This window comes from Chenopodium album, chromosome 22 (assembly GCF_948465745.1).
Source record: "Chenopodium album chromosome 22, dcCheAlbu1.1, whole genome shotgun sequence".
NCBI lineage: Eukaryota > Viridiplantae > Streptophyta > Magnoliopsida > Caryophyllales > Amaranthaceae > Chenopodium > Chenopodium album.
Genome location: NC_137855.1, coordinates 32,149,735 through 32,165,246, shown reverse-complemented (window position 1 = coordinate 32,165,246; position 15,512 = coordinate 32,149,735). Strand labels below are relative to the sequence as shown.

General features: G+C 35.2%; 1 protein-coding gene and 1 long non-coding RNA gene across 2 annotated transcripts; both read left to right on the top strand.

Annotated features, from left to right (window-relative positions):
* The first annotated feature begins 1,444 nt into the window (after window positions 1–1,444).
* On the top strand, window positions 1,445–3,429 carry LOC145604201 (uncharacterized). Its single transcript, XM_081660140.1, has 3 exons — window positions 1,445–1,978; window positions 2,397–2,612; window positions 3,262–3,429. Exons 1-3 carry the CDS (start codon window positions 1,445–1,447, stop codon window positions 3,427–3,429), a joined length of 918 nt encoding a protein of 305 aa, XP_081516266.1.
* Window positions 3,430–5,144: 1,715 nt separating this feature from the next.
* LOC145606315 (uncharacterized) lies at window positions 5,145–6,384 on the top strand. Its single transcript, XR_014105241.1, has 2 exons — window positions 5,145–5,490; window positions 6,203–6,384. It is a non-coding gene; the product is annotated as an uncharacterized LOC145606315 (long non-coding RNA).
* Window positions 6,385–15,512: the final 9,128 nt, after the last annotated feature.

Genomic DNA, 15,512 nt, shown 5'->3' with positions numbered 1-15,512 from the left:
CACCAAACTGAAGACCTCCTAGATAACTTCCCAGACGCAGACCAATTAAAGCAGCTCCAACCTTTGGAACCAGACGCCTCCAAACAGTTCCCACTGCAGTAGGCCGAATACCACCACCAGGCTTAACAAGAGAAGTAAGAGGAGCACTAGCAATATATTCTCCCAATTCAACAGGGCATTTTCCAGCAAGAAAAAGATTAACCACCTGCGTAATAGAGGCCACCAACTCATATTATTATTATTATTATTATTATTATTATTATTATTATTATAAATAAAGAGTATTACATGCATGATTAATCAGTTTGATCATGGATTAATCACAATGCAAAGCTATAGTTATAAAAATATTGTTTCATAGTAATAAATAAAAGAATAATGTTTTCACTGAATGTGTATAAATGTAATATACTTACGAAATGAGAAAAAAAATAGTTTCCAATATTCTTTAAGAAGCTTTGGCAAAAAAAATAAAGGTAAAAAAATAAAAATATTTTGGAGAAATATCTTTTATCCCAAGATGACACACATCATACCTCATTTTTCTTATAGTAAATAGTTATAGATATTCAGCAAAATAAATTTAAGTATAGTATAAATTATTTTTAGTTTGTTAAAAATAAGTTAACTTCAACAATAGTATGACCATGTTGTCTTCGCTTCATTTTTCTTAAATAAAAATATTTTTATGTATTCGAATTAAATTAAGTTATTTTTATTTAAAAAAAATTAAAAATACTAAAATAAAATTATTCTTTTTTACCTTTTATTTTTACAAATTAAAATTTTGTTTTGCTAATTCCCTTTTACATTTTTGTAGTTTCTAATTTTTACCTTATAAAACTGATTTTAACTTAATCTTATTGTACGTTTTGTTTGAAATTACTTATTTTTATTGTTTAAACTTATGTTTACGGCACTTAAACTATATTTACATAATTAAAGTTCACTTATTTTTACAGAACTAAATCTTTTTTATTTTATTGTGCTTAAATTATTTTTTCATAAAATTATTTGAAATCGTTAAAATGAATAGAGCCTAAGTTTAATCAAGTAAAAATTAGTTTAATTGTAAAATCTACAATTTTAAAGAGGAGATAGATAAAGACAATTAAATAATAGATTTTAAATTTTGAGAAAAGAATAGAATTATTTTAATTTTAGTACAAATAATTTCAGTTCGGCAATAATTATAAAATACCATTAAAAAAATAATTTAATTCGGTAAAAATAACAAATGTTGAGCGAAAATAATTTATAAAAACAAGGCCTTTGTGTGTTGGTTTCTTATGTTTAAAATTATTATGTTACATGACTTGAATTTGATTGAAATTTTTTATTTTAATTTATACAAAAGCAAATTTGGAAGGATAATAATTTTATTGGTCACAAACTTAAGGCTTTGGTAATTTTTTTCAATTTATTTGTTTAATTTTTTTTTTAAATGAATGCAGATATAAAGTTTGGGACCTATTTAGTTAATCAAGCACCAAGTTTCATCACTGAAAAAGACAACAAAAACCAATCACCTTGGGATACAGCATATGATATTGGTCCTGCATGGTTTATAAACGCTGTATTGAATAAGGATAAAGATGTGTTCAATAGAGCGCCAATGGCTTGGATTAAAGCATGTGAGAAAGGTCATGTTTTAGCTCTTCGTGCCTTCATCGACCATAACCCTGGAGCGTTTCGAGATCTTTGCATTGAAAAAGAGGATTCTCCTTTGCATCATATAAAACTTTCAAGTTTGACAGAATATGAAGAGTTTCTCAAGATTCGACACATGAAAGAATTAATCAATCTTCAAAATTCTGTAGGAGAAACACCTTTACACAAAGCAATACGGAAAGGAGATATATTCTTAACGGAAACGTTGCTCAACATGGAAAAGATAATTTATCATATCAATGACAACCAAAGTGTTACTACCATGGACCTGCTCTCACATGCATGCGAGAATAATAATAAAGCATGGGTATGACTTCTTCACCATAACTTTTCTCAATTGAAACTAAGTTGTTGATATGATGTTGAGTATTGGGTAAGCTAAGTTTAGCAAATGTTTGTAACTTAAATGAAGAGCATATTATTTAGTAAATTTCAATCCGCAATCAGCATGCTGCTTCACCCACAATTACATATAGTACATAAGATATGCAAATCAACAAATTTATATTCTTCTAGTTTGGACAAGTTTCGCAATGCAAGAATGATCAACATTGATGGTTTGTATAGTTATAAGCAACAATCTTATACATAAAACATTTTACATGATCATAACTTATTAGGGTTCATTGTTGTGGAAAACCTCATATGTAATTATTTTAAATTTATTATTCATTTGTTTTTTAGTTATGCAATATGACTATTTCTGTTTTGCAAAAACTTTACAGGACCTTATGTGCAAAAGAATTGGAATTGATCCGAAGATAAAAACAACATACTTCCAGCATAAGACAAATTTATTAGACGTGCGAGCTTCATTATTTGTGGTAGCAGCTTTATTGGCTACTATTACATTCACTGCTGGATTCACTCTTCCTGGAGGATTTAATCAAGATACTGGTGAAGCACTACTAGGGAAGAAGGCATCCTTTTTAGTATTTTTGGTATCTGATACATTTGCTTTATTTTTTTCAATGCTAGTGCTGATTTGTCTCACATGGTCTATGGTTTTCGAACCTAGCGAGTCATTAATATTGGTTGATCGAAGCATGGTGTTACTTAGGGTATCACTCAACTGCACCTTGCTCGCTTTTATGACTGGAGTATACATTGTCATTGCCCTAAAGTCCTTGTGGGTTGCCATTGTTATCATTGTCATTATAAGCTTACTCATAATAATTTCAGTCAACAAGAGAATCTTGTACAAAATCATGGACGAGTGGTTCCCTGCGGCAAAAAGGGAGTGCAAAGATCCAATGCGATGGGTCGAATTGGTCAGTTCTAAAGACTTTTTTTTGAATTGTGGGCTATACATGCTAGAATTAAATATATCATAAATTTCGATCCATCTCTTTTCACCAAACCTAAATATAAGATTTAAATGCAGGGGTACAAGACTCAGGATGAGCTAGATTTAATGCGTACTCAAAGCCGGCAAAATTCTATACGAGCTTCAAACCAGTCAACTTTAAGTTTTATTTATCACAAAATTTTAAATTTCAGATTTCCTTTTAAGAATGAGTAACTTCCATTCGAGAACAGAAGTACCTGGATTATAAGAGTCTACAATCTCTACATCAAGCTCGCTGCTAGAACTGCGGCGGAGGTAGTGATGCTAGCTATAAAGGAAGGCATGCTTGTGTGTGGTTAAGCACATCAGTAGAGAAGCTTATAAGGCATGCTAGCCCACGGAGTTGCTACACTTTATATGATGTAGAGGTTAACAAAGATATGGCGGATTTGGCTGCTGCTACTTCTTAGCTCATTTTCCATTGCTAAAGCTTTATCTCTCTGTATTATTTCCTTGCTTTCTTGTTGTTATTTATTTCCCTAATTTAAAGCTCCCTAACTATCAAACTATAATTGGTTGGCAGCGGTGCTTTAATGATTGTAAGTGTAAAGACGATAGCTCGTCAATGGGGATCCCACTTCCTCTACACCCATGGCCCTTTAAAAGCCTAGTACCTTAAACTTTTGAAGGTGTATTAGAATTTGAATACCTGACTCTTTGGGGACCTTGAAATAGAATTAATTCTATCATTACGCTTTTTTGTAAAAAAACTGCCCCGTAATAGGATTCATGTCATTCTCCCAATTATAAATCAAGGGATATTTAACACGAATTATAAATTTACCCATGCCCAAATTGGTCTATTTGTACCTAAAATGAGTTAGGGAGCAAAGGTACTAAAATAATGTTCTTTTTAGGGGGGAATTGTTATCATGGAACAAGTGCGCCTTTACTAGCTCTTTTCTTTTCACAATTTCATCACCAAACAATATATACAATGTAAAACCTAAAACTAAGGCCTTGTTTGGCATTGTTTTTTGTTTTCAGTTTCCAGTTTTTTTGAAAACAAAAAAACAAAAACAGGAAACATCCACTTTTTTGTTGTCAGTTTTCATAATTTAGTTAGTTGATTTTATTTACACGCGTCAGTCACATAAAGATCACATTACAACGAATGTCGTTAGTCTTATTTATTCCAAATTCATGAAAGAACAATAATAAATAATATTCTCCTTGGCTTAGGTGATAAAACAATCAATTAATTTGTCCAATTCTAGTCTTGTTTAACGAAACAACACTACTATGTCGAATTGACTAATTAAATGTTTATTTTAACTTGATCAGACAACACTAAGCTAATTAATAATTTGTCAGATTAAGGACAAGAAAAGTAATGTGATTTAGCAAGTGCTCAGGAATTACCACTTCTCATTGCAAGATCTTTGTTTACACCTTATTGTTAAAGAACCTCCACAGTAAGAACAAAACAATTTAAAGAGAGAATGTTTATGACAAGAGGGTTGATTATTATTTAACTACACAAAGTTGTTAATGTTGAATTTTTGGCTATTATTTTTTGTGTGTTTAAAGCCCGTACTAAACCATTACTTATAGGGAATGGGTGAGTTTATGATTTTGGAGATTTTGCCACATCAAGGTGGCACAAGCAATTCTGAAGGTTGCATGCAACTGCTGTGCGCAAGTGATTTGGATGCCCTACTCAAGGCAGCGCAACTTCCAGCCTTGCCCGAGGTTTCATGGTAAGATTCGATTCAGCATATTTTTAAAATTTTATATCTTCAGCATGCATCTATGAGGGTTGCGTTGGGTGTCGTGAGCAACCTTATGAGTTGCGTGCGCCAAGCCAGTGAGACTTCATGAAATATGCTCGGATTTTCCTTAAACAACCCTAGATTCTTACCTTTGCGCTATCAATTCGGCCGAAATTAGGTGTAAAATTGGGATAAGGCCTAATTTCTGATCGGGCTTAGTGTTAAGCTTTATTTCATTTTGTTAGAGTCAACACTAGTAGAAAAATGCAAAGAGGCACCGCTCTATGGCCACCGGTTATCGAAAACCGGTGGCTTAAAAAATGGGCAGGATATAGGCTAATTCAAATTGTCACCGGTTCAAACCGAATCGGTGGCAAAAATGGTAAAGGCCACCGGTTTGAACCCGTGGCAATAATCAATTAAAAAAAAAAACCGCCCCCCTTATAAACCCCAAACCCTACTCATTCCTCACAGCCGCTCTTTCTCTCTCCTGCTCTCCCCTCTCCACTTTCTCTCTCCTGCTCTCCCCTCTCTTCTTTCTATTTCAATTCGTCCTCCATTCTTCGACCTTCTTCTTCTTCGATCTCCTTCTTCTATCTCCTCCTTCTCTTTCTCATCTCCTTCTCTTGCTCGAAACCTTGAGAAAAAAAGTCTGAAAATCTAGCATCGATAGATAATGGCTATGAGATCCGCAGCAACTGATGTTTTTCGCTCATCTCGACCACCACCGCAACAATAAACTACGAAGACATGCACGAGGTTTGTGTTTAATTAATCGATTTTTTGGGTTAATTAATCGGATTTTGTTGGGTTTAATTGATTGATTTTTAATTTCTGGGTTTAATTAATCATTTTTGGAATTGTTTGAGTTTCTTAATCGATTTTAATTTGATTTTTAATCGATTATAATCAATTTTAGTTCTGGGTTTAAATTGTTCTGCAAATATTTTATTTTTAAGAAAATAAATAAAACACTTAACAAATTGTTCTGCAAGAAAACAATAATCATCTGTGTTACTGTATAAATTCTCCCTCTAAAAATGATCATGGACAAAAGTTGACCCAAAGTACTGCATCGAGAATCAGACAGTATAAGGAGGAGAAAATGCACAATAATATTCTATTTCATCTCAACAAAAGTCTAAATCAAGGATTCAAGGGACGATATTGATCAATTTCTTGGTTTTTTATTTTTCTCGATTTTTTTTAACTTATTTTTGGGATTTTTTTTTTCATTTTTGTTTAATTTTTTTTTCTGGGTTTTCTTCTGGGTATTACTAGTTATTGATTTTCTGGGTTTTTTCAGTTGTTTTTGTTTTTATTTTTGTGGGTTTTTTTTCTGGGTTGTTGCATTTTTGTGGGTGTTACTGTTTGCATGTCTTGGTGGCCTGAGTTATTCTCTTTGTCTTCACCTTCGTCTCCTTCTTGCAGCTTGTTTTAATCGATTTTTTTTTTGTTTTGATTGATGCAGGAATATTATTGATTTAGATCTTAAATCGAATCGAAGAATCAAGATGAAGCAATATTGTTTTTATATTGTAATTTTTTTTTATTTATATCGATTTTAGTTTTGTGTAATTTGATTAATTTAGTTCTTCTAAATTGGAATTGTTGTACGAGTAATTTATTTGTAGTTATTATTTTAGTTTTTCACTCTTAACAAGTGTAAAATTACTTAAATATTGATGAATATATTTGTTTTATGTATATTATGCATATAAATATGTTTCTGCTACATTTTAAGTGAAAAAAATGCAAATTTTTTTTTTTTTTTTTTTGTTTTTTAAGGGCATTATTGCCACCGGTTAACCGGTGGCAATACTCATTAATACAAAAAAAAAAAAAAAAAGCGGGACAGATTATTGCCACTGGTTTTGAACCGGTGGCTTTTTAAAAAGCTAATTGCCACCCCCCAAATGACCACCGGTTCAAAACCGGTGGCATAGGGGGGTTTTGAACCGGTGGCCAATTGATATTTTCGCCTAGTGCAAGCTAGTTAGTTTTATGTGTTTAGGCCTTAATTAGTAGTCCATAAGAATTTCTTACTATAATCCAACACAAAGTTTGAATTATTTATCGTCATAGCACTTCCGATCGGGATAAGGGACCAAAAGTAGATGTCTACAGTAAGACTCTTTAATTTTAATTAATTAATTAGTATCGGCCTTTTCTCCTAAATATAATTTTTCATTGTCATAGTTTTATGCTCGCATTCTTTCGATCATATAAACCAACTTTTCAGTGCGTATTGGTCATATATTATATATGATGCACATTTATGTATCTAGCAAAATATTGATGGCACTTCATAAAAAAAATAAAGCAACTACACAATTATTTATTCTTCTTTGTATGTTGTTCGATTATTATTTTAATTTTGTTGCAATATTTTGAGTTTTCTTCTAAAACTACTATAGCGGGTATGGATCCAAGAGTTCTGACTGGGGCAGACTGGGTCCAGCTAGTAACCGGTGCAAGGAAACACACGTGGCTGTCCTCGGGGATGGCTTGAGGAACCCCCCTCCGATGCCTAAGTTAGAATTTGTTTAAATAGAAAGTGTACATAGAGAGATAGACAGAGTGTAATAACTTTTGTGTCTAAACTCCTTTTTATTGTACTTGGTTCCTTATTTATAGGTGCACGATCTCCTTTGGGCGGAGTCCTACTTGGTCAGCGTCCAGGCTGACTCTATCGAGTTGGTCTCCCCTTTGAGCGTTCTTTTAGTAGTGAGTGCGCACCTCACAAGCGAGGCTAGGATCCTGGTACCTCATTAGGAGCTATCCCATATTACTAGTTCCTCTAGAGGTGGTATGAGGTTAATCCTGCTGGCTCTTGTCCGAAAAGTGTGCTTGCCTTCATAAGCTTAGCTTGGAGGGAATATTTCAGTAGGAGCTATACCATACAGCCAGCCCCTCAAGAGGTGGTATGAGGTTTCTCATGCCAGCTATTTTGAGCACGTAACCTTATTGGTAATTGCTAAACAAGTCGTTTGGCTAAGACGATCTGCATACCTCTAGCCCCTCAAGTCTTAGGATTGTGCATGCGATTCTGGGACTTGAGTGGATATGCTACAAAGTGCTGAAGATGGATTTTGTCGTCACTTGCTAATTATGGCCGCTTCTATGTGTGGAGGAATTATAATCTTTGCGTCAAAGGGTGATGATCAAATTTGGTGACGCTGGATGGATAATGGGTTTGTAGAGAGGGATGCTCGATTACTCCCACCGAAGTTTAAGAAATGACGAGTTTGTAGGGAGGAATTTCGATTACTCATGCTGAAGTCTGAGAAATGACGAGCTTGAGAATTTCGATTACTCTTGCTAAAGTTTGACAAATGATGAGCTTGCAAGGAGGAATTTCGATTGCACCAGCTAAAGCTTGAGAAATGACGAGCTTGCAGAGAGGAATTACAATTACTCCCGTTGAAGTCTGAGAAATGACGAACTTAAAGGAAGGAATTTCAATTACTTACGTTGAAGTCTAAGAAATGATGAGCTTGCAGGAAGAACTAGTAGAAAAATAGTAAATAGCATCAGTTTACAACCTTCATATAGCACCGGTTTTGAACCGGTCTGCATTTGAGGGATGCCAATGTAAGAAAAAAATGGCACTAGTTCAAAACCGGTGGCATTTTCTGTAATTGGTACCGGTTAGCCGGTGGCAAAAATTATTTTTGCCACCGGTTAACCGGTGCCAATTATCCTTTCCGCTTTTTTTTAGCATTAAATGAAATTGGCATCGGTTAACTGGTGCTAATAATGCCCTAAAAAAACAATTTTTTATTTTTTTTTATTTTTTTACTTTTATTATTTTTTTTCTGCATTTGTTTCACTTAAAATGTAGCAGACACATATAAATATACATAATATACATAAAACACATAAATATTCATCAATAACTAGTAATGGTACACTTCTTAAGAATGAAAAACTAGAGTATCAATTATTTCTTCTAGGGTACTTCTAGTAACATGATAGGAAGAGGTATTAGCAACAACATTAAAGATAGAAGCACACAGTAGCAGTAGTAGCAGCAACATGGAAGCAGTAGTAGCAGACCATGGAAGCAGCAGCAGCAGCATAGAAGCAGCGATAGTAGCAACTCCCAAAGCATAATCCTAATACACAGAACCTCGGCTTAATTAACACACCAAGAACAAAAAGCAATCAATTATCATACAAATCCATCCACCAACTCTATATAATTCAAATTAATTTCACCCACTCCAAAAAATTATATTAGAATGCCCAAAAAAATAAAAAAAACAATCAATTAACAACATAAAGAATAAGCAAAGACTCTCATAGCAATAACAAGATAGTCACCATACAAAACAAGATAGTCACCATAAGCAATTAGCAAAGACTCGCATAAGCAAAAACAAGATAGCAAAAACAAGATAGTCCTTTATACTTTGCAGTTCACTTAGCTTTTAGCAAACTATTAACTCCCATATCCACACTAGCAGACACAAGATAAACCTCAAATTGTGTGTCAAATGCACGCACAACTCAAGGGATAAGCAATATGATTCTCATCAAATCCTACCACTTATTGAAAATTTTAAGCTCATAAGATAGCCAATTACTTTTTTCTACACATCCATGTCCATTACACAACCCCATAACCATTCAAACATAAGGTTCACAACTTCACATATAAAACCCCAAGACAACACTACCATCAATAGGACAAAATAATTAAAATCTATAAAATTTAAAAATCTAAATTATACGGCATAGATAGTTATCCCACATTCATAAGAGAGACAAATCATATTATAGTCACTTGAAATTAACAATATTTTCATACTCTAATATTCGAACTCCTTGTTCTTACTCATCATCATTTGTCCTAAAACATGCCTTGTATATTTACCTTAGCAAAAGATAATGGTTACTAGCAAGAAAATGAATAATCATGCATTACCAACCATCTACATGAAAGGAATTGTGTCCTTCGAACAACTGTATTATTCCGATAGAGGGTTCGGAGTTATTACAAAGATAATTATTTAGTGAGGACAAATGATCGGAATGCCTAGGTGGAGGCCACTTCCGATCTGTAATATTAATGTATACTTAATATTACAACTTAATCTTGACTGAACCCTTCCGGTCACACCCAAGAAACTAGCGATCCGACACGACGAATTAATTCGGATTTAATGAGTCTCTCGACTAATAAATATATAGACGTCGGAAATCGAGCTAGGAGCGTTGAAACCGATCGTCGCAAGTCGTGTCAAATTAATAAAAAAACAAGATTGTAAAATCAATAATTAAACAACAAGTTACAAAAATACCCCTAGCATCGGAGTACCCGGAGGAAACTGAGTGCTAGGGGCATTTGAGATAAAATGGTGGCTAGCATTTGCGCACCGCACCAAGCCTAGGTTGGCTGGTGCATGGTGCGGCATGCTGGCGCACCTTTGCTAGCAATGCTGCTAGCACAAGGCTAGCAAGCATCGCTAGCATGCGCAAGCAAGGAGCAGCGTCGAGCTAGCAGCACCAGCTAGCTAGTAGCGCACTAGCGTGCTAGCACTGCTAGCAATTCTTGTTGGCTAGTGCGGGGAAGGCAGGCAGCAGCGCACAACAGCCCGCAGCATGCGAGGCGTGCTGGCGTTCGCTGTTGGGCTGTGCGAGCAGCTGGCGTGCCCTTCCAAGGGGCCAGGCAGCCTTGGCACCCATGGCTGGCAGCGCCAGCTAGACGTGGCAAATGGGTCATTCGGGTAGGGTATAGGTCGGGTCAATTCGGGTTGGGTCAAAAGGTTATAGGGTCAAATTAGGGTCGGGTCGGGTCATTTTGGGCTTTTGACTTGATTTTGGATCGACTGATAATCGGGTCGGGTTGGGTATCGGGTCATCAGTTCGGGTCGAGTTCAGGTTAGGTCAAGTTTGGGTCAGGTAGTTCGGTTCGGGTTTGTTCGGGTCGGGTCAATTTTTGGGTCAACTTTGGGTCGGGTCATATTCGGGTCGATGCATTGGGTTAAATTTGACTCTACATATATATATATATATATTTATTTATTTTTTGACGAAAAACTCACTATATTTATTATGGCTAATTTTTTCATGGAACATGGAATGAATATAATAATTGTTTGACTTTTATTAACCTTTTTTTGTTTTGTGTTTAGATTGAGAATTAATTTTCACGATCTCCTGAAACTAGAGAGAGATGCTCTAAATAATTGAGTCATACCTCACTCTCTTATTGATCTTATCGAGAAACTTTGCGACATGTTTAGAAGTTATATTCACGTAAGAAGCAGCCTCAATCCACTTGGTAAAGTAATCCACAAGATACTAGGAATTAAACAAATCTAAACATGCTTTCTACATTGAAATAAATAAGGAGTAAGCTAATTACTTACTTTGGAAGCCTCGTACCTCTTTCTAATAACAAAATACACGCATTAGTAAACTTCAATGAAAATAATAATTCAAAGAATTAAATTAAAGAATTGAAGGAAAGAGTTAAAATGTTTAAATTGGATTTGGGACCAAACCCTCAGAAAAGTATAAACCTTTCATGTCTAGGACGAAGGCAACTTCGAACTTGGCTAAGTGTTTCACAATCTGGTGAGTGCGGAATTGTATTTATAAAAAGCTAGTTTAGAAAGAGAGAGAAAGAAAGCATGTATCGCTCAAGAGAGAATAGAGAGAATTGGGTGATTGTTGATTGAATAAAAACGGAGTTTCGGGACCCTATTTATAAGAAAAATAGTCCGGAAAAGCATATAAAAGTAATCAAAATCTGAAAAGGAATAAAACTCCACGCTGTCGCCGAAAATCAACCTTGTCGCCAGGCGACAGGCTTGTCGTTTTGTGACAAAGACAGTTTTTTGTAGATTTTGTTTTTATCATATCTTTTGATCCAGAAGTCCAAATGAGTCTTATAATATGTCGTTGGAAAGCTATTGAAGTCTACTTTCCAATGAAATTAGAAATAGATTAAAATATTTTGTAGATAAAAGGATATGGCCGAAATAGTGGGACAGTGTCAGTTTTGGATAGAGTTTCGTATTCCTTTCATATCTTTTTTGTTATAGCTCGGAATAAATATTATAATATATCATTGGAAATATAATTTCAAGATCTATCCAACCATATAAAATTTGGATAAAAAATATAAGGCACAAAAAAAATATCTGACTGTCTTTGAACATCTTTAATTCGAATAGAATTAGGACTCTAAAAAAGGAAAGTTTAATTCAAATTCAAACTCTATGATCTTATCTCTTCAAAAAAGGATAATTAAGATCTTTTAAAATCTTATAGAAGATTCTAATCAATCCTAATTATTTTAGGAATAGGATTAAACCTTTGGACCCTCCTTATGATCATTGGGTCGTAGGTAAAATCCGGTTTGGGCCCAGTTTAGTATTTTGGCCATAACTTCCTCATTATTCATCAGAATTGGGCTTATAATATATCGTTGGAAATATATTTTCAAGTCCCATCCAACTTCACCATTATTGGACACTTATCATGGACCAAACTAAATTGGATTGGACGTTTTCATAAAATAGGGTAGGTTTTCGAAAACATAAAGAAAGATTTTTAAATAAAAATAACCACAACACTAGACTTTTCACATGTTCATGTCATTCGATTATGGTTCGACGCGAAAGGTATTCATCACTGGGTTTGGTTTTGGGGAGACACAAATGGGTGTCTACAACACTTTGGACATTTTTTAACATATTGTATGCAATCATGTTCCATAGTGGACCAATAGTACCCTTGCCGTGAATTTATTTTGGCAAGCATTTTACCATTCATGTGAGGTCCACAAACACCTTTGTGAGTATTCTCCATAAGGCGTGTGGATTCGGGTTGGTCTATACACAGTAAGCTTTGACCATTAGGTCCCTTTTTGCAGAATTGACCATTTAACAAACCATATTGGGCCGCAAGTGTTCTCAAGGATCGTTGGTCTTTCGATGAAGTATTTTCAGGTTAATTGCCATGGGCAATGTAGACATCTACTTTTGGCCTCCTATCCCGACAAGAAGTGTAATGACGATAAATAAAACCATCTTGGTGTTGGATCGAAGTAAAGAATGCTTATGGATGACTGGATAAACCGTAAAGAATGTTTATGGATGACTGGTTAAATAAGTGTGAACAAGGTCCAATTAACTAAACCCGATCATAATTAGGTTTAAGCCCGTGCTTAAAACCCAATAATGACGGATTTAGAAGTGCCTAGGTTAAATTTTAATGTTGTCGCAGGAAAAGCCACGCGCATCTCAATGAGTCATGGTGGGCTGGCGCGCGCAACTAATTCGGTTGCGCGCGACTCCCAGCGCAACAAATAGAGATGTGCTCGCGGAAGATTCAGAATTTTATAAAAATATAAAATCGAATCTTACCATAATGTCGCGTGCAAGACATTCAGTTGCGCTGCCCATAGCAGCGCAACCAAATTACTTGCGCTAGGCAGGCATGCGCAACTCATCCAGTTGCACGCGACACCTGGTGCTGCATAATGTTCAAAACCCTAATCCTACTCATTCCCTATATATAGAGGCTTAATCCGAGGCTTAAACACACAGAAAATAACCTAAAATCCTGGTAGAAAGCTTGTGAACTTGTGCTACCAAACCCCTCTTGTCCTAAACACTCACCCCTTTGATATTTTGTTACTATGGTGGAGGTTCCCAAATAAGAAGGAGTCCATAAGTGTTCTAAACGGAGATCTAGCAAAGAGATGTGGTAAATTCCCGAGCACTTAGATAAATCACTTTTATTTTCTTGTTTAGAAGAACTTTAATTAATTAATTAGTGTTGACTGATCGAACTTTAATTAATTAATTAGTGTTGACTGATCACCTAAAAGGATTTCTTAATTAAATCAATTCCACATATTATCTTGCATTAAATTAAGATTAGAATTAAATAATTAATTGATTGATTGATCACTTATGCCAAGGCGAATCTTGTTTATTTTTGTTCTTTTCACGAATTTGAATTAAATAAAGAATAACGACTTTGTAATATAATTCCTACGTGATTGATGCACGTAAATAAAATCAACTAACTTAGTTTTAGGAATCACATTGCATATATTGTTTGGAGATGAAATTGTGAAAAAGGAAGAGCTAGTAGAGGCTGCACTAGGGCTATGATAGCAATTCCCCCCTAAAGGGAACATTATCTTAGCACCCTCGCTCTAGAACTCATTTCAGGTTTATGTAGAGCAATTTGGGCATGGGTAAACTTACAATTCGTACTAATTATCCCATGAACTCCACATGGGAGAAAGGCATGAACGAGGCTTATGAGTTTTCCTAAAACTCATTGGCGACTCCCTACTTGTTTCTTATAAAAAAAGCGTAATGATAGAATCTATTCTAATTCAAGGTCCTTTAAATAGTCAGGAATTCAAATCCTAATACACCCTAACAAGTGTAAAGTCCTGGGCTTCTAAAGGGCCATGGGCATTTAAGGAGAAGATCCCCTACGACGGGAACACCCTCCTTACATTGGCGACTCCACTGGGGACTTAGAGGTTACAAGATTAGTTCTTAGTTATTATAGTCCAAGGTTTCCAACACTAGGTTGCCTATGGGTTGTAACGAGAATTAACATGGATAATCTCTAGTTAGAGAGCGAGACTTGAACGCATAATATCTTACTTTCGCACTAAACTAAAAACCAATCAAGCAACATTGCATCATGCATAATCATAGCACACTTCAACCTTTGGGGATTGGCTCATTGATTAGGGGTTGCCAACACTAGGCTTCTATCCTGAAATCAATAACAATCATCCCCCTCATGTTGCCAACAAAATGTTGGGAGAGCAATGCCATGAGTCAACACGTTGAGTGATTGATTTGTGCATCGTTTCTTAAGTTATGGTACCTTTCGACACCCATGCCTTTGACCATAGAATGGCATTGCGTGAATCTTGGCTTATGATATGCTTTATGTAATTATATGACTATATGCGACATGTTAGGATAGTCTATTTTCTTTTTTTGTTTAATTTGGTTTAGGTTCCTAGTTACGAAGTTTTCTCTTCGTAATTTTGAGTCGTATTCGAAGGGTAACATTAAAAAAAATGAAAAGAAAATGATGACAAATATAAAAAATAAATAAAGCGCTCGAATTAAAAAAAAAATCTTACGAGCAGGTGGCGCGCGCAACTCATTGAGTTGCACGAACCTAACCAGTGCAAGTGATTTGGATGCGCGCGGCTGGCGCGCAGCCTAATCACTTGCGCGCGCTAACTGTTACGAGTCAATTTGAGTTTTCAAAAAAAACAAATTGGCTCCTTCAAACAATATCTTCATTGAAGAATTGTTTAAGGGTGATGTTATCCATTCGAATATATCTTGCATCATTTCCTTTTCTTTCTTCTAAACAAGCCTTTCGTAATTCTTTTAGGGTCGGTTTTCAAGCTTGGGAAGGAAGACTCCCGGGCACTCACATTCTACGTTTACCATCCAATAATTAACCCCTTTCAAACCCCCTTCCCTCAACAACTAGTCCTAGTGCAACAATAATGTCAACCATTGAAGAACTTTAAGAGGAGATTCTTCGTTTGAGAGAGGAAAAGGCTCAAGAAGCCGAGGAGAAAAGAATTAAGAAACTCGAAAAGGCTGAAAAGAAAAATGCTGAAACCTTAGCCTTGTAACAAAAGATGGAACAATTCTCCATCAAAGAAGAGTCGTTGGAGAAGCTAGTTCTTCGTTCTACAATGGGGAACAAGTACTTCGACGCAGAAAAGTTTGCTCCTCCCACAGGACTTGCTTTACCAGAAAGTT

What these genes read in the sequence shown, in the direction of transcription:
- LOC145604201 (XM_081660140.1), top strand. Translation starts at nt 1,445, where the DNA reads ATGAATGCAGATATAAAGTTTGGGACCTATTTAGTTAATCAAGCACCA. An exon ending in AGAATAATAATAAAGCATGG is followed by an intron (nt 1,979 to 2,396) that starts GTATGACTTCTT and finishes AAAACTTTACAG; the next exon opens with GACCTTATGTGCAAAAGAAT. An exon ending in CATCCTTTTTAGTATTTTTG is followed by an intron (nt 2,613 to 3,261) that starts GTATCTGATACA and finishes GCTCGCTGCTAG; the next exon opens with AACTGCGGCGGAGGTAGTGA.